At 39.0% G+C, this 25,945-nt stretch overlaps 1 protein-coding gene across 3 annotated transcripts in view; it reads left to right on the plus strand.

The window, feature by feature from the left end:
• The window catches only part of pald1a (phosphatase domain containing paladin 1a), a 107,389-nt gene that overhangs the window by 40,394 nt on the left and 41,050 nt on the right, over positions 1–25,945 (plus strand). For all 3 annotated transcript variants that reach the window (XM_041815649.1, XM_041815648.1, XM_041815647.1), the window contains exon 18: positions 6,616–6,756. In XM_041815649.1, the coding sequence (XP_041671583.1) occupies positions 6,616–6,756 (141 nt within the window). The remainder of the gene's footprint in view (positions 1–6,615; positions 6,757–25,945) is intronic.

Below are 25,945 nucleotides of genomic sequence, written 5' to 3' on the forward strand. Positions count from 1 at the left end.
CAGGAAATGACAAAACTGGGAAACATGAGGAGAAAATAAAGAAAGCTGAACTAAGTCAGCCAGGGGAGGTGACACAGATCCTGTCAACACCTTTTAATTATCTTAGTTTGACCTGATAATTAAATGTCATCATTGTTGAACAGCGACAAATTTATCGTGTGTTTAATAAATTCAATAAACTCTGCTAAAGGTTAACTGCTTTATGCCGCTTGGTAAACAAGTTGATATCTCTCTCTGTCTGCCATCTTTTTATCCTCATTAGTGTTGACCTTTTATTTTGCTGTTGTGTTGTTTCTTTGCTCACAGTATCTTCTGAAGCCTTGTAATTGATTGAACTGATTTTCTGCAGTGATGACTCTTTACTTGGGTCACTGTTGTGTAGCAGCAAACCTCAAAACAGGAGCTTTGTGTGGGTGATAATTTGTATGGCAACTATTGTAAACCTTTTCTCTTTACTGAACTGAAAATACATGGCATACAGCTGCATAAAGAAGTATTTCTGTGCAGCCTTTCTTCAGCCCTCTAAACTCCACGTCTGCACCTGTGATTGAAAGCTCTGACAGAACAAAGCCAGTGCCTTTCACATCTGCTCTGAATGGCTGCTGTGAATCAGAGCTGCTGGGAGGTTTTCCTTGATTAAGAGCCATGACAATGAGTCAGTGGTTGGGAACCTGCCGGCCGTGTCCTAAATACTGTAAACATGGATGCACGGAAAGAGGCCAGGCTCTGCAGGCACACAATACTGCATGCCAATCACAGCAGCGAGGGTGACCACAGTTTCTGGGATACACAGAGGGGTTGCTAGAGAAACCGTTTCCACTTCCAATTCAGCCTCTAAAGGATGTGTGATGTTGATATCCTCTCTGCTTTATCGAACAATGAGGGGTTGCAATGGCTCTGATGCCCTTAACATTACATGTTGGAGGAATTGATGTCATTTAATGTGGAAAAATAGATCATGCTCTGAAGCATTTTGACACTTTTTGCCACCTGTGGTTCTGTTAGAATATCATTTACTTTTATTTTTACTTTATCTTCTACTTAACAATCAAATTTGCTTCCCACCATGTGTCAGATTTTATCACAACACAGTGTGACATGGTAGAATGAGTCACAGCTGGCTTTGGCTCTCTTGATTTGATTTTGCAGAGCTTTTAGCTTATTAATGGGCTGACCAGACATAACAGGATTCAGCATAAAATGTGCATTGTAATACTCCAAAGAAAGTGGCTATTTTAGGTGAAAAGCTTTAAAAATCTGTACTGTACCCTACAAGCTTAGGTACCTGCTGGTAGTCCAAGTTAGTCACTAACTTTGACAATTATTGAGCATTTTGGGGCATTTATCTTCCTCAGGACTTGGTAATGACATGGTCTCCAAATACATGTACTTTATTATGGGGTTCACCCCCTTTTACAGTTATAACAGCCCTCACTCTTATTGGAATGTTTTTTATAAGATTTTGGAGTGTTTCTGTGGAAATTTGTGCCCATTCATTCTGTTGAGCATTTATGAGGCCAGGCACTGATGTTGGACGAGAAAGGCTGGCTTGCAGTCTCCATTCCAGTTCAACCCAGAGGTGCTCCATGGGGTTGAGGTCAGGACTCTGTGTGTGCAAGTCACATTCTTCCACACCAAACTCATCAAACTATGTCTTCATAGTCCTTGTTCTGTGCACTGGAGCAGTCATGCTGGAATAGAAAAGGACCTTTCCCAAACTGTTGCTACAAAGTTGGAAGCATAGCATTGTCCAAAATGGCCTGGTATGTGTAAGCATTAAAGGGATATTTCTATATTTTTTAAGTTGAGTCATGAGGCATGTAGCAGTAGTAGTGGCATTAGCCTCCAATGATTTCAGTGGGCACTACTCCTTTAAGAAGGACTCACTGGTTGTACCAGCCAGGAAGTGAGACTATACAGTGTAAGGGTACAGTTACTTCCCAGAATTTAGTGAGTTTTTGGCTAAAATGTATGCACTATCAAAAAAAAATTAAGCATTTTGGTTTATACCCTGAAAGCTTCTGTGTGTTGTCATTATTTTGCAATGCATAATAGGGTGAATGCCACTTCTGCTAGGTAGCTCATATGGCCCAACTTCAAAAATACTGAAATATCCCTTTAAGATTTCCCTTCACTGGAGATAAGAGGCCTAGCCTAAACCCTGAAAAACAGCCCCATTACATTATCTCTCATCAGCAAAACTTGACAGTTCATTCAATCAGTCAGTCTTTATTTGTATAGCACTTTTCAGCACTGAAACATTGGTCCAAGGGCAAAAGCTCAAACTTGCACTGAATAGATGATTGGGACAGTCCAGTATAGCATTAGCCCTCCCCAGGACCTGCCTGTTAAAGCCATTAATCAAGCCTGCTGACTGCCTGAGATTTTTCCAGCAGTTTTTACAAGACAACCAAGACGACTCTTATTGGCCAAGTTTAGGTTACCAAACCATGCCACAATACAAAAGGTTAAAACAGATTCAATAAAACCTCTGTAAAAGAGAGTCATCATCTTAGATGAAACATGGAAAGTTCTGATCTTCCTCAAAAAGAACAATCTTTGCTGAACTTTCTTGGAGGTAGGAACTTGGCTAATAATTATAAAATAAGAGGATGAACTACTAAAAGACAATCCCGAAATCAAAAAACATGGTACAGTTGGCACAATACAGCCAGGCAGATAACATTCTACCGGCATCCGCCAAACCCATGCCCAACCATCTGACAGAGAGGCATGATTCATCACTCCACAGAGCAAATTTCCACTGCTCCACAGTCCAGTGTCAGTGTGCTTTACACCACTCCATCCATGAGGCTTGCTTGCAGCTGCTCGACCATGGAAACCCATTCCCTGACACTCCCACTACACAGTTTTTGTGTTTACATTAATGCCAGTGGAAGTTCAGAACTCTTCATTAAGGGAATCAGCAGAGTGCAGTAACCTTAACACACCATGCACCCTAACGGTCTTTGACCAAGATATACATGGTCTTCTGCTTCATGGCTGTTGTTCCTAAATGCTTCCACTTTGTAAAATATCACCAACAGTTGACTGAATATCATGCAGGAGTGAAATTTCCAGAATTGTCTTATTGTAAAGGTGGCATCCATCACAGTGCAACATTTGATGTCTTCAGAATGACCCATTTTGTATCGCAAATGTTTGAAAATGGAGGCTGCATGGCTATGTGCTTGCTTTTATACACCTGTGGCAGCGTGTCTAATTGAAACACCTAAAATCAATAAGTAACGGGTGTGGCTAAATACTTTTGTCCATGATTGTAAGTTGTTTGGTTTGTAGGTAAACCCAATGATAGAAAGGTGGACCCATTGATAAACAGGTGGAGCCATTGATTGATCTACTGACAACTCCATTGGTAGATGAATGATGAGGTCAAGATAGATTCAACTTATGGCCAGGTATTTGTTTAATCGATGCTTGGCAGGGTTTTTTATCTGCTTGAAGTAATAAAGGCCATATTTCTTATTGAACTTTCTTCAAAAAGGATGCTTATCTAAAGTTTTCAGGTAGGGTTGGCTTGCTTTAGGTATGCTTAAGACATAAACACCTGCTAAAAGTTGAGTTTTTGCAATGTATCAACGCGGTGTTCACAGTGTACTACCACTACCGCCAGAAATGACAGTTTGTAAACAGCACAAAAGGGATTTAGCTGCTGTTAAGTCTGTGTATTGAGAAAATTGTCATGATTTTCAGTATAATACAGAGAAAAAGTAGTACCACAAGGGAGATGGTTGTAGAACAAATTGTTTACTAGACCTCAGGCAGCATGCCTTCAATAATGCTGCTGTAGATTAGCCCACGTGCTGAATGAGAAAATGAGGTTTTATCTCTCATGGTCTTTTCTCTGATCCCTGTCTCTATGATTATTCTTGCCTCTGCCTCCTTATCCTTATCTCTTCAGTGTCAATATATAAAAGTAAACAACCTGCACAGGTTGCATCTACATGCAGAGTGAACTAGGTTGGAGCTGCATAATGTTCGTGGAAACCGTTCTCTCTTAGCTAGGTCAACACAGTACAGGAACATGCTGCCACACAATCACACCAATAAGTAGAGTAGGTCACAAGTGACAGGCTGTACCCTTCTTTACAACAGACAGACGACTGAGTGTTACATGAGATCAGGTCGAGGGGAAAATTGTCATGAGTGTTTGTCTAATGGTACAAACCTGATGTTCCTACAGGGGTTGAATAAAGTATTTCTGGCTCTTATTTTGAAAAGTATGTGGTTGCTCTTAGCTCAGTGATACACATGCACATTTCTAGGAAACCCAAATGCCAAAATGTGTAAAATAAAATGTAAAATTTGTGGGAAATGGATAAAAAAACAGAATACAGTGATTCACAATACTGTTCAACTGATATTCGGTTGAATAAAGCACAAGATACTTAAACCTTCAAACCTTTAAACTTTATTTTTCAGTGGAAATATACACACTTTCTTTATCTGATGCCTGCAACATGCTCCGAAAAAGATGGGACAAGAGCATGTTTACCTCTTTGTTAAATCACCTTTTCCAATAAAAAACACCTACAAGCGTCTTTGAATTGAATGATACCATTTGTTGAAGAATTTTAGGTGCTTTTTTCCCTTTCTTGAATGATGTACATCCTAAGTTGCTAAACAGTACAGGGTTGGACCATGGACCATAGATTTTAAATGGAAGCTATAGCTGAACTTCATGCAAGCCAGTCTAGTGCCCACACTCTTTTACTGCAAAGTCATGTTGTTGTAACTTACAGGGAAGTCCCTGGAGAAGATGTCATCTGGATGGAAGCACGTATTGCTCCAAAGCCTATATGCACTTGTACCTCTCAGTATTAATGCAACCCTCACAGATGTGCAAGTTACCCATGCCATTGGTACTAATACACCCCCAAACCATTGCACACGTTGGCTTTTGATCTTTGCGTTTATCACTGTCTGGATGGTCTGTTTTCTCTTTAGCCTGGAGGACCAAACTGCTATTATTAATAACAATTTGAAATGCAGTGTTAATTTCATCAAATAAAACTATGGCTACACTTTTCCATTAGAAAGACTAGACTAAGACTAGCTAAATAGATCTTTGATGACAAAAACTCTGTGAATACCACTTGTATCCTCAGAGACACAAGAAAATTAAGTCTACAAATAATCACTTAGTTATCAATAGATACAAATACAGTAAAATGTAACTTTTCAAACCTAAACTGGCCCTCTCTGTTGACTCTTGCTGTTTTTTAAAATACTTTTCATATACTATTCTGATTTCACTTTACTATAAACCCACTTGAACCATAAAGTACTGTTTATGATCTTCTGATCAGAAGTCAAGGGAAACTTTGAGTTTACAGCACCATTCAGTGCTGGTTGGGATGACAGACTTGTCCAGTGAGCCTAGCTGATGTTGCCGATTGCTAATTAGCCTGCTGACTTGTGTCTATGAAGATGGTGTTGCTGCAGTGTTTTACCTTCTTACAGCTTGCATGACTCATGTCTAACTCCTGACTTTCTGGTATTTGAAGAAATCTGAAATAATCTAGTATATTTGCTTTAACCGCTGGAAGTAGGCAGAAACTAAGATCAATGTTACTGGTGTGAATGCCAGCTATATAAAATTTGTATCAATACACATATTGGCAGGGTGTGACGATCTATTGCCATATTGATTTTTTGAGCGCAGGCCTATTACATACAGAGATTTCTCCAGATTCTCTGAATTTGTTATGGTATTTTGGACTGTAGATGATAAAGTATTACATTTTTTGCAGTTGCACATTTAGGTACATTGTGCATAAACTGTTGGACTATTTGCCCACGCAGTCTTTCACAAAGTGGAAGACCTCACCCCATCATTCATTGTAAATGACTGAGCCTTTCAGGAGTGCTCCTTTAATAGCCAGTCATGGTGCTATCAGCTGTTACTTATTAACCTGTGTACCTGTGGAATGATCCCGGTGTTTTTTGAGCAGTCCACAACTTTCCCAGTAATTTCTTTCCAATGTCCCAACTTTTTTGGAACTTTTTCCAGGCATCAAATTCTAAGTGTGTACGTCTTTCCTTAAAAGTTTGAACACTGAATATCTCATCTTTGTGCTGTTTTCAATGAAATGAAGGTTGAAAACATTTGCAAATCACTATTTTGTTTTGATTCCTATTTTACACAGTATCCCAACTTTTATGGAAATTGGGTTTGTACTGAGAGGCAATTCCAAGTACTTAGAAAAGCCATCTCAATCATTGAAATGCATTTTAAAGAAATCATTCTAATGAGAAAACCTAATTAGAAAAGGCAAAAAGATGAGATGGAGGAAAGCAAACTTTTGTTCCCTGGTGAGTTGAAATGACGTAGTGAAAACAAGTTAACTTGTGCCAAGTTTTCACAAGGTTTCAGGATAAAAAAAAAAAAATTCCAGTAAACAATGTCACAGTTCCAGCTGCTGCCTCTTCTTCTACTGTAAAAACAGCATGTCTCTCATTTATTTAAATAACCCAAGGCCTTGTTAAGCAAGAGGCAGACAAGCTAGACATGTCAGTGTTTGGTCTGCCATCTGGTCACATTTATTTAGCTGTAGGCATTCTGTATAATGAGTTTCTGTCTCTGGTGTGCAGGTCGTGATGCAGCTGGTGCGCCTGCTCCCTGATGGCCACAGAATGAAGAGGGAGGTGGACATGGCCCTGGACTCTGTCAGTGAGACCATGACCCCCATGCACTACCATCTGAGGGAGATGATCATCTGCACGTACAGACAGGTACAGAAAGCTCCCTGCAGGGCTAATTACATCGTACCTTATTAAACCACAAAGGACGTCAAATGAGAGAAAAAAACCTAAACAGGTCAAAAGTTTGTGCTAGGAAAGCTATGAAAATAATACCAAAAGGTTTAATTAATCCTCATATATTCAACCTGTAGTCTTTTAATGTTAAAAGTGCCCAAAAAAGGACTTCTGCAACCAAGTAAGACAGTTTCTCTGGTATTTTTGTCACATTTAAAGATTTTTGTCATTATTTTCATCGCTTTTTTTTAGGTTGGGGTCTCAGGTTTCAACTATTTCCTTATCTTTTTCCCCATTTCTCATTTAGTACCCAGACACAATGTATGCATAAAGCCACTCAATTTCAATTAAACTATTTTATTTTTTAGCTGCTGCGTAATCAGTGTCTTAACAACAAGGGTGGTAGGCTACTGTACTTTCCCTGATAGTCACACGCTTGTTCATGTTGAGCACACAGATAAGCCAGCCTACAGAGCCATACATTCACAATGGATTCTTCTTCACCTCATTGAACATTCTGCACTGTGCTCTAGCAGTCATCTCTACAGGACGACCACGCCTAGGGAGAGTAGCAACAGTGCTGAACTTTCTCCATTTGTAGACAGTCTGTCTTACCGTGGACACATGAACATCAAGGCTTTTAGAGATACTTTTGTAACCCTTTCCAGCTTCATGCAAGTCAACAGTTCTTGATCGTAGGTCTTCTGAGAGCTCTTTTGTGCCAGGCATGGTTCACATCAGGCAATGCTTCTTGAGAACAGCAAATTCAAAACTAGTGTGTGTTTTTATAGGGCAGGGCAGCTTTAACCAACACATCCAGTCTCATCACATTGATTGGACTCCAGGTTGGCTGACTTCTGGCTCAAATTAGCTCTTGGAGAAGTCATTAGCCTAGGGGTTCACATACTTTTTCCACCCTGCAGTGTGAATGTTTATATGTTTTGTTCAATAAAAACATGAAAACATATCATTTTTGTGCAGTATTAGTTTAAGCAGACTGTGTTTGTCTATTTTTGTGACTTAGATGAAGATCAGAACACATTTTATGACCAATTTGTACAGAAATCCAAGAAATCCCAAAGGGTTCACATACTTTTTCTTGCAACTGTATAGCCTCCAATGGCCTCAAGGTAGAAGCACTTGCATGTGTATGGAGTGTCACCATAGTCTAAAACGGGCAGAATCTTAGCCTGGACTACCTTTTTTGTTTGACATTGTGAGACAGGATTAGTCTTATTACAAAACCCAAGTCTGTGCCTAATTTTTTTTCACCAAACATGAAATGTGTGACTGACAAGACATTCTGATCTAACCAGATTCCCGAGTATTTAAACTGCTGGACAGTTTCAATGTCTACATTGTCTAACATTGAAAATGCAGCAAGGGTTCAATGTTCTGTCTTGTTAAAAATATGTCTTTTGGTTTTTGAGTGTTCAGCAGAAGGTGGACATGAGCTGGCTGGAATGAGTTAAAAGCAGTTTGTTGTTGTGAAAAGGCTTGACCATTAGAGGGCACAATGGAATATAATATTGTGTCGTCAGCGTAAAGATGAAGTTTTGAATTCCCAATTTGATTTCGGATATCATTTATATACAAAGTAAATGAAAATGGATGTATCCTTGTGGTAGGGGATGACAAGTTTGGTTGTCTTTTTACTCTAGTGTGAATTGCTCATCATCAAAACATCTTTCAGCAGTCATTACTACATCAAATTGAAGCTTAAGGTGTTGTTTGAAATGTGTATACCTCTCATTTTCCAACTTATTGTAACAAAAATTAATTATCAAAGGCATTCTGAGACATTATGACGGCCAACCCCATCATGGGGATGGTTGTCACACACTATGGGGTTGTTTGTCACAATGTTATCTTAATGGGAAACATCTTAAAATAGAAGGCAAGAAGGTGGAACTAAAGTTGAAACTTTAATTGCACTGACAAGTTGACTAATAAATAACTTGATGCATCTTAACACAAAATGAGCAAGGAACATGAACAGGAACATCTTTAGACCAGCCTATGGGGCTATGGCAACAAAAAAGAACAAAACAAATAGGCCTAACAATAATAGCCTACTTTACTAGGCTACACACATTCACTATCTGAGTTACAGTTATGGCAAAGGTAAGGTACAAAAGAAGCAAAATTTCTTCCTCACTGCATGGGCTGTCAAGTAAATCCTCTTATCTGCCTTCCAAAGAAAGTCAAACCGATAACAGACAACTCCTGCTTACTTATGAATCTTCAGCATCTTCTTAATGCAGGGACACTGCCGGAAGGTTATTACAGGTTGAGATGCAGTTCCACTTAAGCCCCATAGATGGCGACAAGAACGTACTCAGATGTCTTTTACAGCTGTGTCTTGGTTGTCAGATGTATGAATGACAGAGTTGCAGTGCACAGATATTGACTGTAGTGCTCTTTTAGGTGTAAATATAAAACAGTGGAGAAAAAAGGCAGGAAAATACATGTTACACTTGTGGGACTTTCAGCAGTAACTGGAGTTTTCCTGAGAAAAAAGCACAAGGACACACTGATGTTTTTTTCTAGTTATATCGCGGTTGTGATCAGTGTGGTGTTGAACTGAATAGCATGCCAGAAACAGCTGCTTTGTTTTCTATATGCATTCATTGTCTATCAATGTAAAAGGTTGTTTATGAGCTAGGCTTCTCTTTTCCAGATCTTTTAAGCTCAAAGAAAAAATAAAAGCTCAAAGAGAAAACAGATAAGATGAAATTGAGTCATTATCTTCATTTTACACTGGAAAAAACAACACTAAGAAGCAAAAACTTCATATGAAAGAGTTTTCCCTGCTCTTTCAGTTATTCTGTACCATAAACAAGGCATAAATAGGACAAACTCAGCTTGGATTGAGGTTTCAAGGCTAATCTAGACAAGGTCTCTCCTGATGCTGTGGCCTCTGCAGGACCACGGCTCTGTTTTAGCCATTTGTAATGCAGACTGCAATCATTGTGCCTCTGTGCACCGTCAGCCGTTCTCGGCGTGCTGGAGGCACCCGGTCCTGTCTCCACTCTATCAATGGACCTCATTGTCCCGGGAACCTTGTCTTTCTCTTTCTCCTTCCCCGTCTGTCACTTTTGATGCCAAGCTTCAGGAAAAATGGCTTGCTATCAGCTTTCTTTCTTTTAAAATTAAGTTTTGGAGAAGTTTGGTTCTTATATTCGTAGTTGTGGTATCATCCCTGTCTGTTAAATATCTTACCTTTATCGATAAGATATCATGTTTTTGTTGCATCATTCATAGGGATAGAGATAGAGATCAAAACCAGGCATGTAAAGCCCTGATTTGAGTTTTTTTAAAAACACCAACATCAATAATGTTTGAACCTATTGAGACGTAAAATCATTTTTCATATCACTGGTGTAAAACCGTGCATCGGCTCTTGCAGGGGGATTTACTGTGCATTCGTTTGTTATGTTGCAGCCTGATGCTACAGTCAAAAAACACATTTATTCTCACTAATATACACTCAGTAGCCCATAATGTCAAAGTGAAACAGAATTTTAGAAATGTTGCAAATTTATTAATGAAAAAACTGAAATATCACTTTGACATAAGTATTCAGCACAAACGAAATTTGATGAACCATGACTAACTATACTGAACCACACTGGACTGCTTAGTGGAAACAGACACAAACACCGCTCTTCCAGGCTTTAAAAGGAGGTTTTTAATCCAGATCTGCAGCCGTTTCTCAGTCACATTTGTCATCTTTTTTCCTTGAAAGTGTCACCACTTTTGTGATTAAAAAGTAGGGTTTTTCCACACAATTGTTGAAGTTGGCTCAGCTGTAAACAACACAAAACTTTGGCTTTTTGACAGCACCTCTGTATGCAGAAATCATCCCCTGCCCCCCATCTGGAGTTCTTCTGTTCCAAATCAACATGAATCCATACTTTTACTGATAAAAAAAGATCTTTTTAACATGTATGTCATCTAAAGTTGCATTGGTATATCTTAAAAACTTGACGTATCACCCAGCCTCACTTTTGCAGACGTCATGTTGGCACCGTGTTCCCCTTTCAGCCTCCCTCATCCTGCCTGAACCAGCAGGCCAGGTGATAAACAGTGCCAGATGTGAAAACCCGGCAGGCAGTGGCAGACGAGTAAGAAGGGGGGAAATTCACCCCCACTCTCTGTCTCTCTCTTCTGGTTGCCCTCCCCCACTGAAAGCACCCTCCTCCCCTTTGACAGTGGTTGGAAAATGTGCCTTTGATAGAGAAAAAATATATTTACACTGGGACTCGAGCCCTCCGCCAGCTACCAGAGGGGCCTGAGAAGGGTGGTGGGTGTTTTTTTTTTTTAGAGATGGGCTCTTCTTGAAGGGCCTGTGAATCACCACTGCCAGCCAGACAGAATGAACATTGTGGATGCATCCTCTGATATCAGAGCTACCTTAAAGGAAGATTTACTTCCTCAATTCATCCTGAATGAATTGTGTCTCTTTTTTTTTTTTTTTTTTTTAAAGATTTATTTTTGGGCCTTTTCATGCCTTTATTGGATAGAGGAAGGACAGTGGATGGACTCGGAAACAGGGACGAGGCCAGGGAGGGACATGTGGTAAAGTGCCACAAGCCGGATTCGAACCCAGGCTGCCCGTGTACATGGGTAGTGCCTTAAACCACTCGACCATCTGTGCTCCTGAATTGTTTCTTTTTTAAAGGATGTCATCAGGATAATTGAACATTTTTGTCCAAAATATCAATTGAAATTTAAGTAATTTGTTAAACTGTTAAGGGAATATGGATATTTTGGGAAAACTGCTAGGATTTCAAAGTATTTTCATGACAGTTTTGGGGATATGTTTGTATTTGTTTCTTTGAGTTTTATAGAGAATTTGGGACTGAAGGTTCTCTGACATTTTCAAGAATTTTCATGGAAATTTCAGAGAATTTGTTTGGATATTTGGGAGAATGTGCCAAGAAATTTTCAGACATTTTCATGAAAATATGGGATATAAATTTATAATTTTAAGGAATTTAGAGAAAAAAATTGATTTTAGGAATTTAAATGAACATTTTAGGGAATTTGTTTTGGTATTTGGGGGAATTGACTAAGTCATTTTAAGGTATTTTCATGGAGTTTGGGTAATTTATTTGTTAATGTCGGATTTTTTGGCAAGAATTTCAGAAAATTTCAGGGAATTTCTTTGAATGTTTGGGAGAATTTTAGGCATTTTCATGGAAATTTGGAAAATATATTTGTAATTTTTGGGAATTTGAGAGTTTGATTTGGGGGATATTTGAAATTCTTTTGTATTTTTGTTGAAATTTAGGAATCGTGTACCTCTTCAAATGTTTTGAAATTTTTATGAATTTTCATGAAAGTTTTAGTTAATTTGTTTGGAGGTTAGGGGGAGAAATTTGAAGGAAATTTCTCATGGAATATTTGTGAAATCCATTGTTAAATTTTATTTTTTTTGGTGGGGGGGTGGTATTTTGATGTTTTTTTACAAGAACTTTCATGTAAATTTCAGGGAGTCTAATTTGATGTTTGGTAGAATTGTATCTTCTTGGACATTTTCAGGCACTTTCATGTAAATTTGGGAAATGCATTTGTAATTTTGGGGAATTTGAGAATTTGATTTGAAAGTTTGGGGGATAACTGCTTGATATTTTAGGTATTTTCAATGAAATTTTGGAAATTCATATGTATGTTTTTAAGTTTGGGGAAATTTAGGAATTCTTTGAAATTTTTTGGAAATTTAATGAAAATTGCTTGGAGTTTGCTTTGGTATTTGGGGAAATTAACTCAGAAGTTTTAAGATATGTTCATGGAAATTTGGGAAATCTATCTGTACTGTTTGGTCAGAATTTTTTTGAAGGGGGGGTCCTTAGAAATTTTCAAGAATTTCACTGCAATGTCAGAGAATCTGTTTAGATGTTTCTGTCATTTTCTTGAAATTTTCGGGAATGTAATATACATTTTTGGGGAATTTGAGTTTAAAAAATTAAGAGGAATTTGCTTGAAAATATTCAAAAATGTAACTGGGATGTTTGGGGATCTTTTTATTGGAATGTGTAGGCTTTGTGATCAAGTTTAACAGCTCAGGTCTCAGGAGGTTAAAGAAACTACGTCGCCTTCAAGAGAAAGAATCCATCTTAATCACACAAATTTGTCAGCATCATTTCAATTATCCAGTTGGCTTTTTTCAGTCTTGACTGTCTGCAGGAGTTTGCCTGTTATTTTTGATCAATTAAATTCAAACGTCACCCACTGAGAGAGTTATCCGTGTTGTTTGATTTTGCAAGTATTGTATCAGCTTTTCTTATCCGGGTAATGTGTTTACAGATAGGTGTGAGTTATCATAGCACGATGGCATAATAATTTCAAAATTTGGAAATATTTAGATAGATAAGATAAAATACAAAAGTATACTTCCTCTGAACAGAAAATTCAATCAGTGACAATCATAGGGAAAGTACAAAGAGAGGAAAGGAGAACTGAGGCAATTTCATGTCATTGTCAGAGGCTTTTATCATTGAAATGTGAGCTTCAGCATTTTTTCATATGTCTTTAAAATAATGAAAACCTTTTCATCATTGTAGACTAGATGCAAAAAGACTGAATGATCTATAAATCATGCTGAGTGTGTGTCCATCCAAAGAAAGGCCCTCACGGTCTGGACGGGGCAGTGGAAAAATATTTTCAGAAAGGGGAGAATGCAGGGAGCAGGTTTTCTTGAGGAAAGGTGGATGTCCTAACAGAAGAAGTGGGGGAGGTTTTTGTTCCATATCAGCAGGTTTTGTAGAGGTTGAGATGATCACGATAGCTCTTATAGCTAGATTGAACTGACTAGAAAATAGGGTGGGATATCAAAATGATTAAAAATGAGACTTCTCAGGAGATTAACTGGCAGCCATTATGTAATCAGGGCCTGGCGAGATGGACCCAAAATCCCATTTCTTAGCTGGGAGGGGACTCATGATTCTCATAGATGGACTCCAGTTAAGGTGTAGAAATATCTCAGCAACCATCAGAACATCTTTTTCAACAGACCATTAAACTTGGAGTCTTCTTTTCAAACCAGCATCAAGTATAGTGCTATGCACTGTTGCCTTACCCTTTATCCTATTAGAAAATAGTTCGATATATCTTAAAGCTCGATGCATTGTCTATCTCCAAATGTAAGAGTAAGAAACCTCATGCCCATGAGCAGCCCCTTAATTCACTCTACATTTAATACAGCTTCTACAGCCCTGACAGCCTTTTTGTTCAGTTTTCTTCTCATTTAGGGTGACCACTTGACATAAGTGGGCCAATTACATGATGAAGTAGGTGATGGCCAAAGGAAATATTGCAGGAAAAAGAGCCCACCTGACCCAGAGACAGGTTCTCCTTCTGCTCCTCTCCTGAAGTGCATATTACCTCTCAGCTCGTGAAAAGAGGCTTTTATTTCAAGTCTGGCACCGAGTGGGAAGGTGGGTGAAAGCGGGAGCCAGAGGTTGTTGTTTTTATTCATAATTTTCAGCGTTTCACATGCCAATGCCAATAGCTGTGTTTGCTACAGCCATCTACAGAAATGATTTATTTTGACTGTATTACATCTGAGCAGGTGCATGCAGCTGAGCTATTTGGATATGAGTGAACTGTTGGAATAAAATAGAGAATTCCGATGCATGTATGCAGCATATGTAGTGGTAAATAAAGCGTCTCTGGGGACTTTCCTGAAGGATCGGGTGAGCTGGAGGTGGTATGTGCAGCTGCTTTGACTCTGTTTCTATTCAGGAACTGATTTATTTTAAGAGTTTCCACTGCTGCTGTAGAGGCTTTTAATAATACTCTAATGCATCTAATGAGAATGTATTCTTGCATGCTGAACATGACATGATTTATTAGGCTTCTCAAATCTACCAACATTTTCAGATTGACCTGAAATTGTCTTGAAATTTTCAGGACTGCATGTGTGCAAACAATTAGCATAGATGCTAACTACAGTTGCACTGTAAACTGCAATTTTCAGTATTATTCTTAACATTTTATGGATAACAGTATTGATCAAAGATGGCAAAGGAAATAAACCTTAATGAGCATTTTTGTGTCACCTTTTTTCAGATAAAAATTAGTTTTGCTGAAAGACAAGGGTCTTCTGGGGGGGTCATACCAGTGTCTGCTTAAGGTCTCACTTTTGCCGAGGTGGCCCTGAGTGTCTAGCAAACACCTACACCTACACCTGATGGCACAGTTGTATATTTTCTAATATTAAAGGCTGATACATGGTGCATACTGCCAATATGTACAGCCAATATATATGTTGTAAATATTGTCAGAAATGTTCATATTTACTATTTACGAATTTTTTTTTTTTTACACATTTTTGGGCTTTTTTTTTTACTTTTATTCGGATAGGACATGTGAAGAGAGACATGATACAGGGAGAGAAAGCAGGAGAAGACACGCACCAAAAAGTGCCAAGACCAGGAATCGATCCCACATGAGCGTGTTGAGGACCCTGGCCTTTGTATATGGGTGCCTGATCTACCAACTGAGCTTTGAACTTTTTCAGCTAGTATCTGTTAATGCCAATGTCATCCTGATGATAGTATGGATCCCTAGTAACTTTAATACTTTTGAGACTTCTGGGGACTCGAGTCACACTCAAGTCGCACACATCAGTGACTTGAGAACTGACTTGGACTCATGCGCAGAAGACTCGACTCAGACTTGTGATTTGGGACTAGTGCACAATCTTCGGATTTAATATTTCCATCATGATCTCCTGTCCCCGTCACTCTTTTCCCCTTTCCTCCCATTCCGTTTGCATCTTTTACGCAGCACCAATGGCTGCTCTTCTCTCTTCCTCATCTTCTTTCATGCTGCATAACAATGACACACAAACGCAATGTTCATACACACACCTACTTTGAAATGCACGCTAACATGTTGGTAGTGCAGACCTCAGGCTTCAGTCTGTTTAGGGCAAAAGTTTCAGAATATCTAAACTTTATTCTCCTGCATTAAAGCTCCCTCTGACCACTGAGGATCAGCATCATTTGTTTGTGCGCTCCAGTGTGTGTGTCTCTGTGTTGCCCGCGTGAGCCATCGGTCTGCGCAATGTTAAAATATTATTTGGTTATTAATCCCTTAATATCATATGTTTATGGGGAACAAATTAATGCTTGAGTCTCTGCATTGCCGCTTATTGATAATGAAGGACATTAAAGACAATAGGAACATTACAACTTTAAATACGGTTCATGGAGGTAGAAAGAAACAGAGACAGATGGATAAGAGGCTGTAACAGATAAATTAGTAACTAAGGAGTCCAGAAGATTCAGCTGAATAAAGTGAAATTTAACTTGATTTTACTTATATAAAGAAATTTACACCATAAATGATGACAGAAGTCTCTTAAGGAGAGAATTGGAAGTGCTCATTGAGTTTTTGTTTTATTTCAGAACAAACAGTTCATTAACAGTTAGGGTTTTTATGTTAGTATAAAATACCTACCTTTGAAGAAATATTTCTGACAAATAACAAGAACATTTGATCTCCAGTGTCTCAGTGTCTGTCTCCATCAGTGAAATATGACTCGTGTTTCATATGTACACAGAGAGGACCTTTTTTAAGAGGAGAGCTGATATTGATCATTTTGATCAGGGAAAAGAGAGAGCATGTGTTTCATCTTGTAGCAGAAGTACACATGATACACAGCAAATACATTCCCAACAACAGAACTGTGGCTAGTGGAAACACTGAGTGGCTTGTAACCACTAGTCACAGTAGCTGGTGTGAAATTTCAATGTCAAGCCCTGTTCATATGTAAGTGTACACATGCCCACACCATGGCGAGCCAGCCACAGACAATACCCCACCCTACTGATGGTGAAAATACAATACAGGATTCATATTCCTTAGATAGAACAATGCAGCGATCTAAGCAGAATGGACGTCAGAGGCATATCATAGAACGCTCATTACAACAATCGGAGACCTGAGACTTGACTTGGACTTGCAAAAAATGTCTTGTGTGCATCTCTGTTGTCTTGTTTGAACCATGCTGTTTTAAAAAGTATACAACTTTTGAAAATTTTGACAACTAAGTCCTGGGCAAATAATCAGCCAGTCAAGTTTCAATTCCACTTTTGATTTCAGCTAACTACGATCATAAAAAAAACAGCTAATCAAGATCAAACAATGACCTCAACACATGCCATTTTGTCCATATAACACAAAATTATGCACACAGGAGTTAACATGCAGGATCTCGACATCAATCAAAGTAGTCATGATTATTATTTTTGACGTAATTTACTGCCTAGTTAGCTGTTTTTCTAGTATAAGTGTCGGCTCAAAGATTATTTTATGCCATGTTTCTTTTCCAATCACTCTCCCTCCAGCTTATAATCATCCTAAGTAAGCATAGTAGTAAGCATAGTTTTGTTGGCCCAGCAGGAGATTTTACTGATTAGCACACCTTCAACCTTGGAAGAGAAATTGGAATCCCCCGCTGTGCTATCCTGGCAAACAGTTTCCTTGGTGAGCAAACCCCTCTAAAATTATAATCTGCATTAGGCTGCTTTTGCTAAAATCATGGGCCTTTTCAAAGTCAAAGCACTGCGTAGCTCCCCTTTGCTATTTTCGCTCCCCTGCTGATTAGACTGAGGGGCTTTTCAACACTGATGATGCTTTACAATCAGTCTTTCATCATGTGGTCTTCAGATTTACCTTACTCATGTTATGTGTGGTGTTGGGGAAAAATCAGCATCCCAAACTGACCTGTAATTTCAAGTTGAAGTCCTTTCGAGCTAAACTTTTAGGAACTTTCTTTAAAAACTAGGATTTATTTCAAAGCTTTTCTGTATGAGCTTTGCAAGAAGCTGCACTGTAGATTGATGAATTATACAAAATTGATGGCATGATTACATAAATGATGATTTATACCTAACACAAATGTTATTGACTATGCTCAGTGAAGTGACTCACGTCCCTCAAGAGGTGTCCCTCCGTACACTGAAGGTAATCTTCACGCATTCAAAAAATCCTTGATGCCTTCGTAGCTAGATACTGTCCTTGTTTAGATTTTTTTTTTCAAAACAACGTGCTCATCAGATGACACAAATGGGCATTTAGAAGTACTTTCTATTTTCAGTATCTCACTGGGTTAACAGTCACCAGTACAGGTCACATTTAAACCATAACACCACCATGCATTAGCATTATCATTGTTCCCCTTTCTGTACTTCTCTTTCGAATGAGGCCCTTTTTCTGTTGGCAGTGACTACATTCTCTGTTTCAGAATGCTTCTTACCTACTCTATATGGACAAAAGTATTTGGTCACACCTGTTAATTATTGAATCCAGGTGTTCCAACCAAACCTGTTGCCACAGGTGCGTAAAGACAAGCATCCAGCTGTGCAGTCTACATTTGCAGACATTTGTGACACAAAAAGGGTTCTTTTGAAGAGCTCAGTGACTTCAAGCATGGTACCATAATGGATGCCACCTTTGCAATAAGACGTTTCATGAAATTTCATCCCTGCTGGATATTCCACAGTCAACTACGGGTGATATAAGAATACTGATAGGTTAGATAGCTGCTTATTATGATGGTTCAGCTTAATGGTGGTTCTTTTTTTGTTGTACTTCCAGCTATGCTTCTTTTTATTTTTTAGCCCGGATCACAGAAACAATAAGGTGGAGGTCGCTGTAGGCTGTGAGAGTAGCTACAGGGGTTCTTTTCATTCAGTTTGTGAATGAGCTAGCATGAGCTAATTATTGCCCTTGTGAGCAGGTGGAATTATTCTGGTTCGTGGAGAGCTGTTGGTACAAAAGACACAACAAAGACACCAGACCCCCCCCCCACCTGCTCTAAAATCTCTGTATTTTGTTTTAAATACTCTGTCTACTTCAGACTTCTCCTTTCTTTCAGTCACCACTCCAGAAATTGTTACACTCACCCTCCTAGTCTTTCACTTTTTACCCTGAATAACTGAACTGCCCTTGCGTGCACTTTGGCCTGACCTCCCTCGTGTCCCCCACCCCCTTCCTAACCACTGGCCCTTGTACTGAGCTCACCAAGCAATGCACCGAGAGGCAGCACATTTCCTGCCTGCACACACTAAACCTGTCATTCCACCACGGCCCACAGACCAGGAATAACTACTGCGCACGAGTGTCAAAACATGCCCTGAGTAGGTCCTGGTATCTGACCAATCCCGCTAAGCCCCAAATCATTTCACCAGGAGAAGGTCCACCTTTTTTTGTCTGTTTCACACTAGCCTTAGCTCCTGACAGCGTGGAGATACCTATGGGAATACAACCCCAATAGTGGAGCAACTAAAATGCCAACCATGTGGGATATGCAGGAACTGTGCCTGGGCTGAATTGCCTCAGGAATTGCACAATCACAGCATCCCAGCAGGGAAGCTGTCTTTCATACGTGAGGATAGTTTGAGCAAATCTTGTGTTAACAACTCCCAAAGCGTCAACAGTTCACAGTCAGAGAAGAACATTCACATCAGCCTTGTCAAGTGTGACTTTCTTTACTTATTTCCAAAAGAAGCTATTATCAAAGTAAGTCAGTTCTCCCTCTCTGCATTCTTTCATTCTGTTCAAGTAACGATAAAACTAATACAGATTTCATATTCACTGAAAGCCTATTGAAAGGCTGCATGATTGAGAGTGCATGAAAGGCTTCATGGCCCTAAAATATTCCTGACTGAAGTGAACAGAGACATCTGCTCAATATTCCAGTAGCTATTCCCATGCATGTACTGATAATGATTTCTTGAAAATATTAGGAAATGCAGGCCCTGAATTCTTCCCGAGTTGCCATTACATATGAGCATCACAGCATGATGTCCTCCCTGTCATATGCGCGTGGAGCCTCAGGAGCCATACATGACATGAAAACAAGCAGCTGAAATCCAAAATTGGATGCAGCAACAGTCAGACACTAAGAGTTATTTTTCCCTGTACCAGTGGCATGTGTTGTTGAACATACAAGCTAGGAGTGTAATGATCCCTTCCTGTTTATCAAATTGATAGAAAGTCAAAACATGGATCCACGCCATCATCTTTAATTTTGGAACTCTTTAGCCGAGTCTTTCCATATTTTGGACATAGACTACACCTGTATGATTGCCGTTTATGAATAAAGATAGATCTCTCCTCACTGCCCATGGCTGAAGTGAACTGATTGTTAGCTGCTTTTAAACAAACAAAGAGGCAAAACAAAATTCACAAAGCAGAAAAGCTATCCAGCTGCAATAGCAGTGGAGTTACTCTAGATCCACAGCCTTCTTAAGGCTTCTCCATGCTGTTTTTATTTTAAACTAAGAGGGTCTAAGACATTAACTGCTAACAAAATTAAAGATCAATGCAAGGATATGTAGAAGTACAGTGGACTGTAAGTGCTCTGCTCAGGCTCCATTACAACATCCCATCCTGTGTTTACATAAGCTAGACTGATGTCCTTTACCGATGTCAGCTCTTTACTAATGACGATGTGATCGTGTTACAGCACTCTTCAGTAAGAATGAATCTGCTAAATTCTTTCATGCTTAACACACCCCAGGCTGTACCAGTGAACACCAGTAGTTCTAAAAAAACACTAAATGGACCAAACTGTAGCTGCATTATTGGTAGTTAAAAGTCATAAATGAGGGAAACACAGAATTATTTAACTTGATGTAAATTTTTTCCCAATGAACCAAATTCGTACCGACCCGCGACCCCATCTCTTCTTGGATATTTGAAGGAGGGGGCTCTGTGGAAAAAAAAGGTTTGGAACCACTGTCTTTCGGTATTGTATCTTATTGTATCACATCTTATCCTATTCTTATCCTATCGTATTTCATTGGGTCATATTGTACCGTAATCGTATTGTATCATATAGTATTGTACCGTATCATATGTTTCTATTGTATCATAATCGTATCATCATATCATATCGTATGTAATTGTATCGTATCTTATTGGATCTAACCATATTGTATCATTTGTATCTCATATCGTATTTGGATGAAACAGGTGATTTATTATATAGTTTTAGCTGTATGAATAAGTGTAATACAGCGCACCAGTCACATGATCTCTCCCTGCTGCTCAAATTAACAGATACCTTTTTGACACATTTCCCCCTAACACTAGTTGGCACAGTTTTTGATGTTTCTAATGTTGAAGTACGAATTGGTATCAGCTTGACACTTCAGTACATTACCAGTTGAAATCCCATCTTTTGGCTTAGCAGAGTTGTCACATTTGTAGGTCTTCCCTATAGAGATGATGTACTATCAAGGAAAATAAATCCATGAAATCACTTTCTGGAAATAATAGAGCATGCTGCACTGAGGGCTCACAAACGTGTTCCTTTATCTTTGTGGCTTTCTAAATTGAAAAACAAAATCAATACATCTGCTCTCTATTAACCCTTAGTGTCAATATGAGCCATGTAGTAAAAATGTGATTAGAAGAGCTCCAGTGGGTTTTGAAATATTCAGATTTTTATTTGCCTGAGGACACGCCATTTTAATACCCTACTGTCTGGGTTTGCATTCACGAAATATTTTGATAGCTCAGTAAATGATTGATTCTCTGAGGGAGTCTCTGTGTGCTCCGTTGCCAGGCATGTGCACGTACAGAATGTACCATAATGCTTGTGGTTACTGTGGGCAGATATTCCAGTCTCTGTGTAGGCTAGGTTGATGAGCTCTGTCTCCTCGTGTGGCTTCTCTAATCTCTGCTCACCAGACACGTGATGGGTTTCTGCTAGTCATTTGTTTGAGGAAATTGGTCTTTTCTCATTAAAAGTGATTTAACAATGAATTCTTTCTTTTGTTAATAATGTTTTTGACTTTTTAAGAGGCTTATTTTTGTTTTGTTCGGTTTGATTGCTGAAAAGAGCTCCTTAATTTACAGTTTTGTTATAAAATAAAAGTTAAACCAGTGTTAGAGATTTGAATCCACAATATCAGCCCCATGGATGGATGTGCAGATGTCGTGATGGCATTTCTGTGCGCTCAGAGTGTGGATCGACACAGATTGCCCCTAAAACCCACCTCAACCTCGCCTTCATGATTTAATCAGCGTAGAGGGGCTGAGTGACTGGAAAAAGACAGACGTGGGATTGGAATCTGTGGAAACCATTAACATAAAGGCATCTCTTCTAGCTCTCCTCTCACTTTCTGCTGCTCAGTTCCTCTGCTCCTTTTAAAGACGAGTTCCAAGATATCATCTTGATCTATAAGGAGCATTTCTGCAGCTTGAAGCCAGATGATATTCAACTTAGATTTCTCTGCTACTGGCCAAGCTGGCACGATCAGATTTTTAGAACAAAAGCATTAAAAATCATGCGAGAAAGGAACATAAGAGTTGGTTAAGTCAGGAATGTTTAGGAAACATTATGGTGGAATGGCTCTGGTACTTTCTCATGTTCTGTCATTTGATGGATGAAATCATGATGATAGCAAGAGAGTAGCCATCTAGTGAGGCTGGATGGATGTAAATAAAATCATGCTTTTCGTTTACTGATGGACAATCATAGTGGCTAGAGCTGTGTATTGGCAAGAATCTGGGGATATGCTACATCTGGCAATACAGGGGTGCCAATATTGATATATTGTGATGTATTGCGATACTATGAGAAAGGCGATATATCATCAATTAACATTTTAACTATCTAATTTTCCCATTTTCTGTAGAAAAAATAGAGTAAATGTTCTCCAAACTTTTGTATTTCACGTTATATCAGTTTTTTTAAGTCATCATGTAATGACATAACCTTACAAAGCAGATGGATACGCCCATTTCACTGTTTCTCACTGGCGAATCCATCTTGCAAAGCTCCTGCCTGAACCGTTTGGGCCTGGTTAGAAAGTGAAAGGACCAATCAGCAAGGGGCTGAACTTTGGGGCGCAGCGGAGTCGTGACATAAGCAAGCAGCAACAAGAGGCCGGTGCAATTATGACGGAAGACATTGGTGTGGATGCTGCTAAAGCACCAGTTTTATAAGAAATGGATGACATTTCTTTGTTAAAAGAAGAACAAAGAACAGAATTGAGTTGTTTTCTTTTCAAAAATGACAAAAGTCATGTACTGACATGTCTACAGTTGCCATGGTTCGTGTTGTGTGGTACAGTCTGTGGGTAGCAGCTACGTCACGTGCTCTGTTGCTCTGATTGGCCCGATGTGACAGACAGAACGTTCATCCAGTCACCCTCCAAGAGACTAAAGGTCGGCTCAGACTACACAAATTCAGCCAGATTTAAGCATGACTGCAACGTCGCAGCTCATTGTGAAAACTTGGGCTGAATTTAGACAGTCAGGAACCACTAACGGTCTTGTAGGTTGACATAATTAGTGACATGTCCAAGACGCCCCATGACCACGATTCAGCAAGACTAGCATGTGAGAATTTTTCTCACATCGTTGTCTAGTTTAACACCCTGACCTGATGTCAATGACTTTTTATCCCCTTTTATTCCCTAAAACTAATGTGTAAATTTTATTTTATTTACATTATTACATGCATACTTTAAGTCCTATCTGAAAGAGAGCCAGTCCATATTGTCCTCCTCTTGAGACATCCATAACTGTTATCCATAATCCAATCCATAATTGTGTCTTATTTTCCTTTATGAGCAAAAGACCGCTACAATCACTTAGCGCTTCTGTTCTGAAGTATTGACTGTGTGATCATGATTGCACAAGCAAAGACCAACGGCAGCTTCAACAGGCTTGTTTCACGTTAGCTGTGATGCTATCACTATGATGTTTAGCTCACAGGTTCGTCATGTTGTCTGAGTATTTCACTCTGGCTTGGTATATCTTCCAAATGACTTGACCCCTGTCGAAGTTTGTACTGCCTTTAATATTTTGGAAGCCAAAATAAGTCCACATATCTGCTATGAATGCAGCAAAAGTCATTCTGCTGGGTAGGCATGAGCGACAGTCTCACTCAGACTGGAAGGCTTGTGTGATCTTGTTGTCTGAACAGAAGAGAAGAGGCCTAAATTATAAATTATTGTGGACACTGCAGTTTTAAAATATAGATACAGTATCATGCTGTGAAATATCGCAATATTTTAGTGTATCAATATTTTCAAACACCCCTAATAGTAACATCTAATTAATTGAAGGCAGGTGTCCCAGACCACAAAAGGCCTTTTATCTATTTTGCACATGTTGTTATATTCAAAGTGCGACTGTAGTTGGTGAATGCTGATGTCACTTTTTTCCCAAGTCTTCATTTGTTGTTTTTTTTTTTTTGATACCACAATAAATATTCTCTGTCCGTGGACAGGACAGAGCATTATAATGTCATTGTAAAAGCAAAACTATCTCCCGCGTGGCAGTTAAAAGTTTTGTTTTTTTTTTTTTCAATAAATGGTGGAAGTCATTCATTCTCTTTCTTCTTCCGTTGAAGGGAGGAACAACAAATGTTTGGGTTTTTTGGCTGTTTATACTAAGTATTAGATGTAGTGTTATAATATTGAAGAAACAATTGTGACAAATGAAAAGGACTCAGGAGCAGAGCTCGAGGCGAGGTAATAAGCTTAAAGGAGTTTATTTCACAATAAAAATAGTGCAAACAGTGATGAGTGTACTGGCAGAGAGACAGAGGCACTGCAAAGAGGAGGACAAAAAAGAGTTACAAAGCAAAAAAACTCACCATAAAGCCACTGGATACCAAGGTTAGAGAGGAGCTGGGTATGCGTCCACTTCTCTGTCTGAACGTTGAACACTTGGTGATTAAAAGGAAGTCTTGATTACTGAGGATTTGCTGCAGCTGTGATACCTAATGAGCTGCAGCTGTGACTGCCCACTGCTCCTTCCCTCGCTAACCAGCCTGCAGTGAGAAAGAAAGTGAAAGGCACACCTCCCCCACACCTCACCGCTTGCTGCAGCATGATCCATGTCAATGTAAGTTTAAATTGGCTAAGTTGCACAAATTTGTTTTAAGTGTTTCATTTCAGTAAAGTTACAAATTAGTTAGTATGCAGTAGTCTGCCAACAGTTTTTGGTGTTCAAATAAATTGGTTGTGAGGAGGACTGATTTTGTTGCTGTTATGTAATTACAGCTGGACTTTTATTGGAATCATTTCCAAGTTTAAAAAATTCAAATCATAGCCACCTTAGTTGCTACCACCATGTGCTTTACATCTCGGGGGAAAAGAAGACACATGAGTACTTTTATGTCAGAAATGAGCCAATTTTGAATCACACGGGAAAAAAACAGATGAAATGTGAAGGTGTGAGTGTGTCTGTGCTGATTGATTATAGGGATGAAGGTGTTTCAGCCGCAGTCACCAAGTTGCAAGGCTAATGTAGCAGCTGCCAGATTGCAGGAAGAAAACATAACATTTTTCATGTTCAGAACAGTAACAGCAATTTCAAAGCGGGCGAATAGTTGCTCATTTGAGGGAATGAATGAAGCCCTTTTCTGCGGTACAAATAGATCTTTTGTGTGGATTCTGTGCACAGAGCCCAGGCAGTGGTTTTCCTACTATCCCACTGAATGTGGAAGGGAAGAAGAGACTTCAAGCTGGTAAAATATGATTTAAACAAAACCAGATTCAAATTAGGAGAAATGGCTTTGACCATGGTGAAAGTTGCTGCATTCAGTATTCTCTTTTAAAACTTGACTGGTTAACTCTATGACTCAGAGGCTTTTATATATATGCAGTTCTTTATCAAAGCTTTGTTAGCATGAGAGGATTTTGGGCAACTTCTGAACATTCAAGTATGAAACTTAGCTGAAGTCCTAGTGAGTCTGAGTGGAAAAGTTGAGCCAAGTTTGAAATTGAAAAGCTAAGCATGACAAGTACAAAAGGGACTATACAGATCATTAACCTTTCCATGAATTTAGACGTAGTAGCTTCACATAAAAGGCTGGAATAATGAAACAGAGGTGAGGATGAGTCATTTGACAAATCCATTTAGCCTGTCTGTTCGTCTATATTCATACACACTGTTAAGAACAAACTTCAGTGCATGTCACAGAACGGCTTCCTTTTGATCTTTCTTTTCCTGTGACATTCACATATACACTATAAGAATATAGAAAAAAAGTCACCCTTGCAGAGTGTGTCCAAAAAAAATTGCAGATTAGCCCTTCATCAACGTAAGTGAGAGTTAGCATGTAAAGCTGACTTTGAGTAGTGAGTACATCCAGTCTTGGAGCCATGTGTAGCTTCTTGTC

The sequence above is a fragment of the Cheilinus undulatus genome, linkage group 20, assembly GCF_018320785.1.
Source record: "Cheilinus undulatus linkage group 20, ASM1832078v1, whole genome shotgun sequence".
NCBI classification, from domain to species: Eukaryota; Metazoa; Chordata; class Actinopteri; order Labriformes; family Labridae; genus Cheilinus; species Cheilinus undulatus.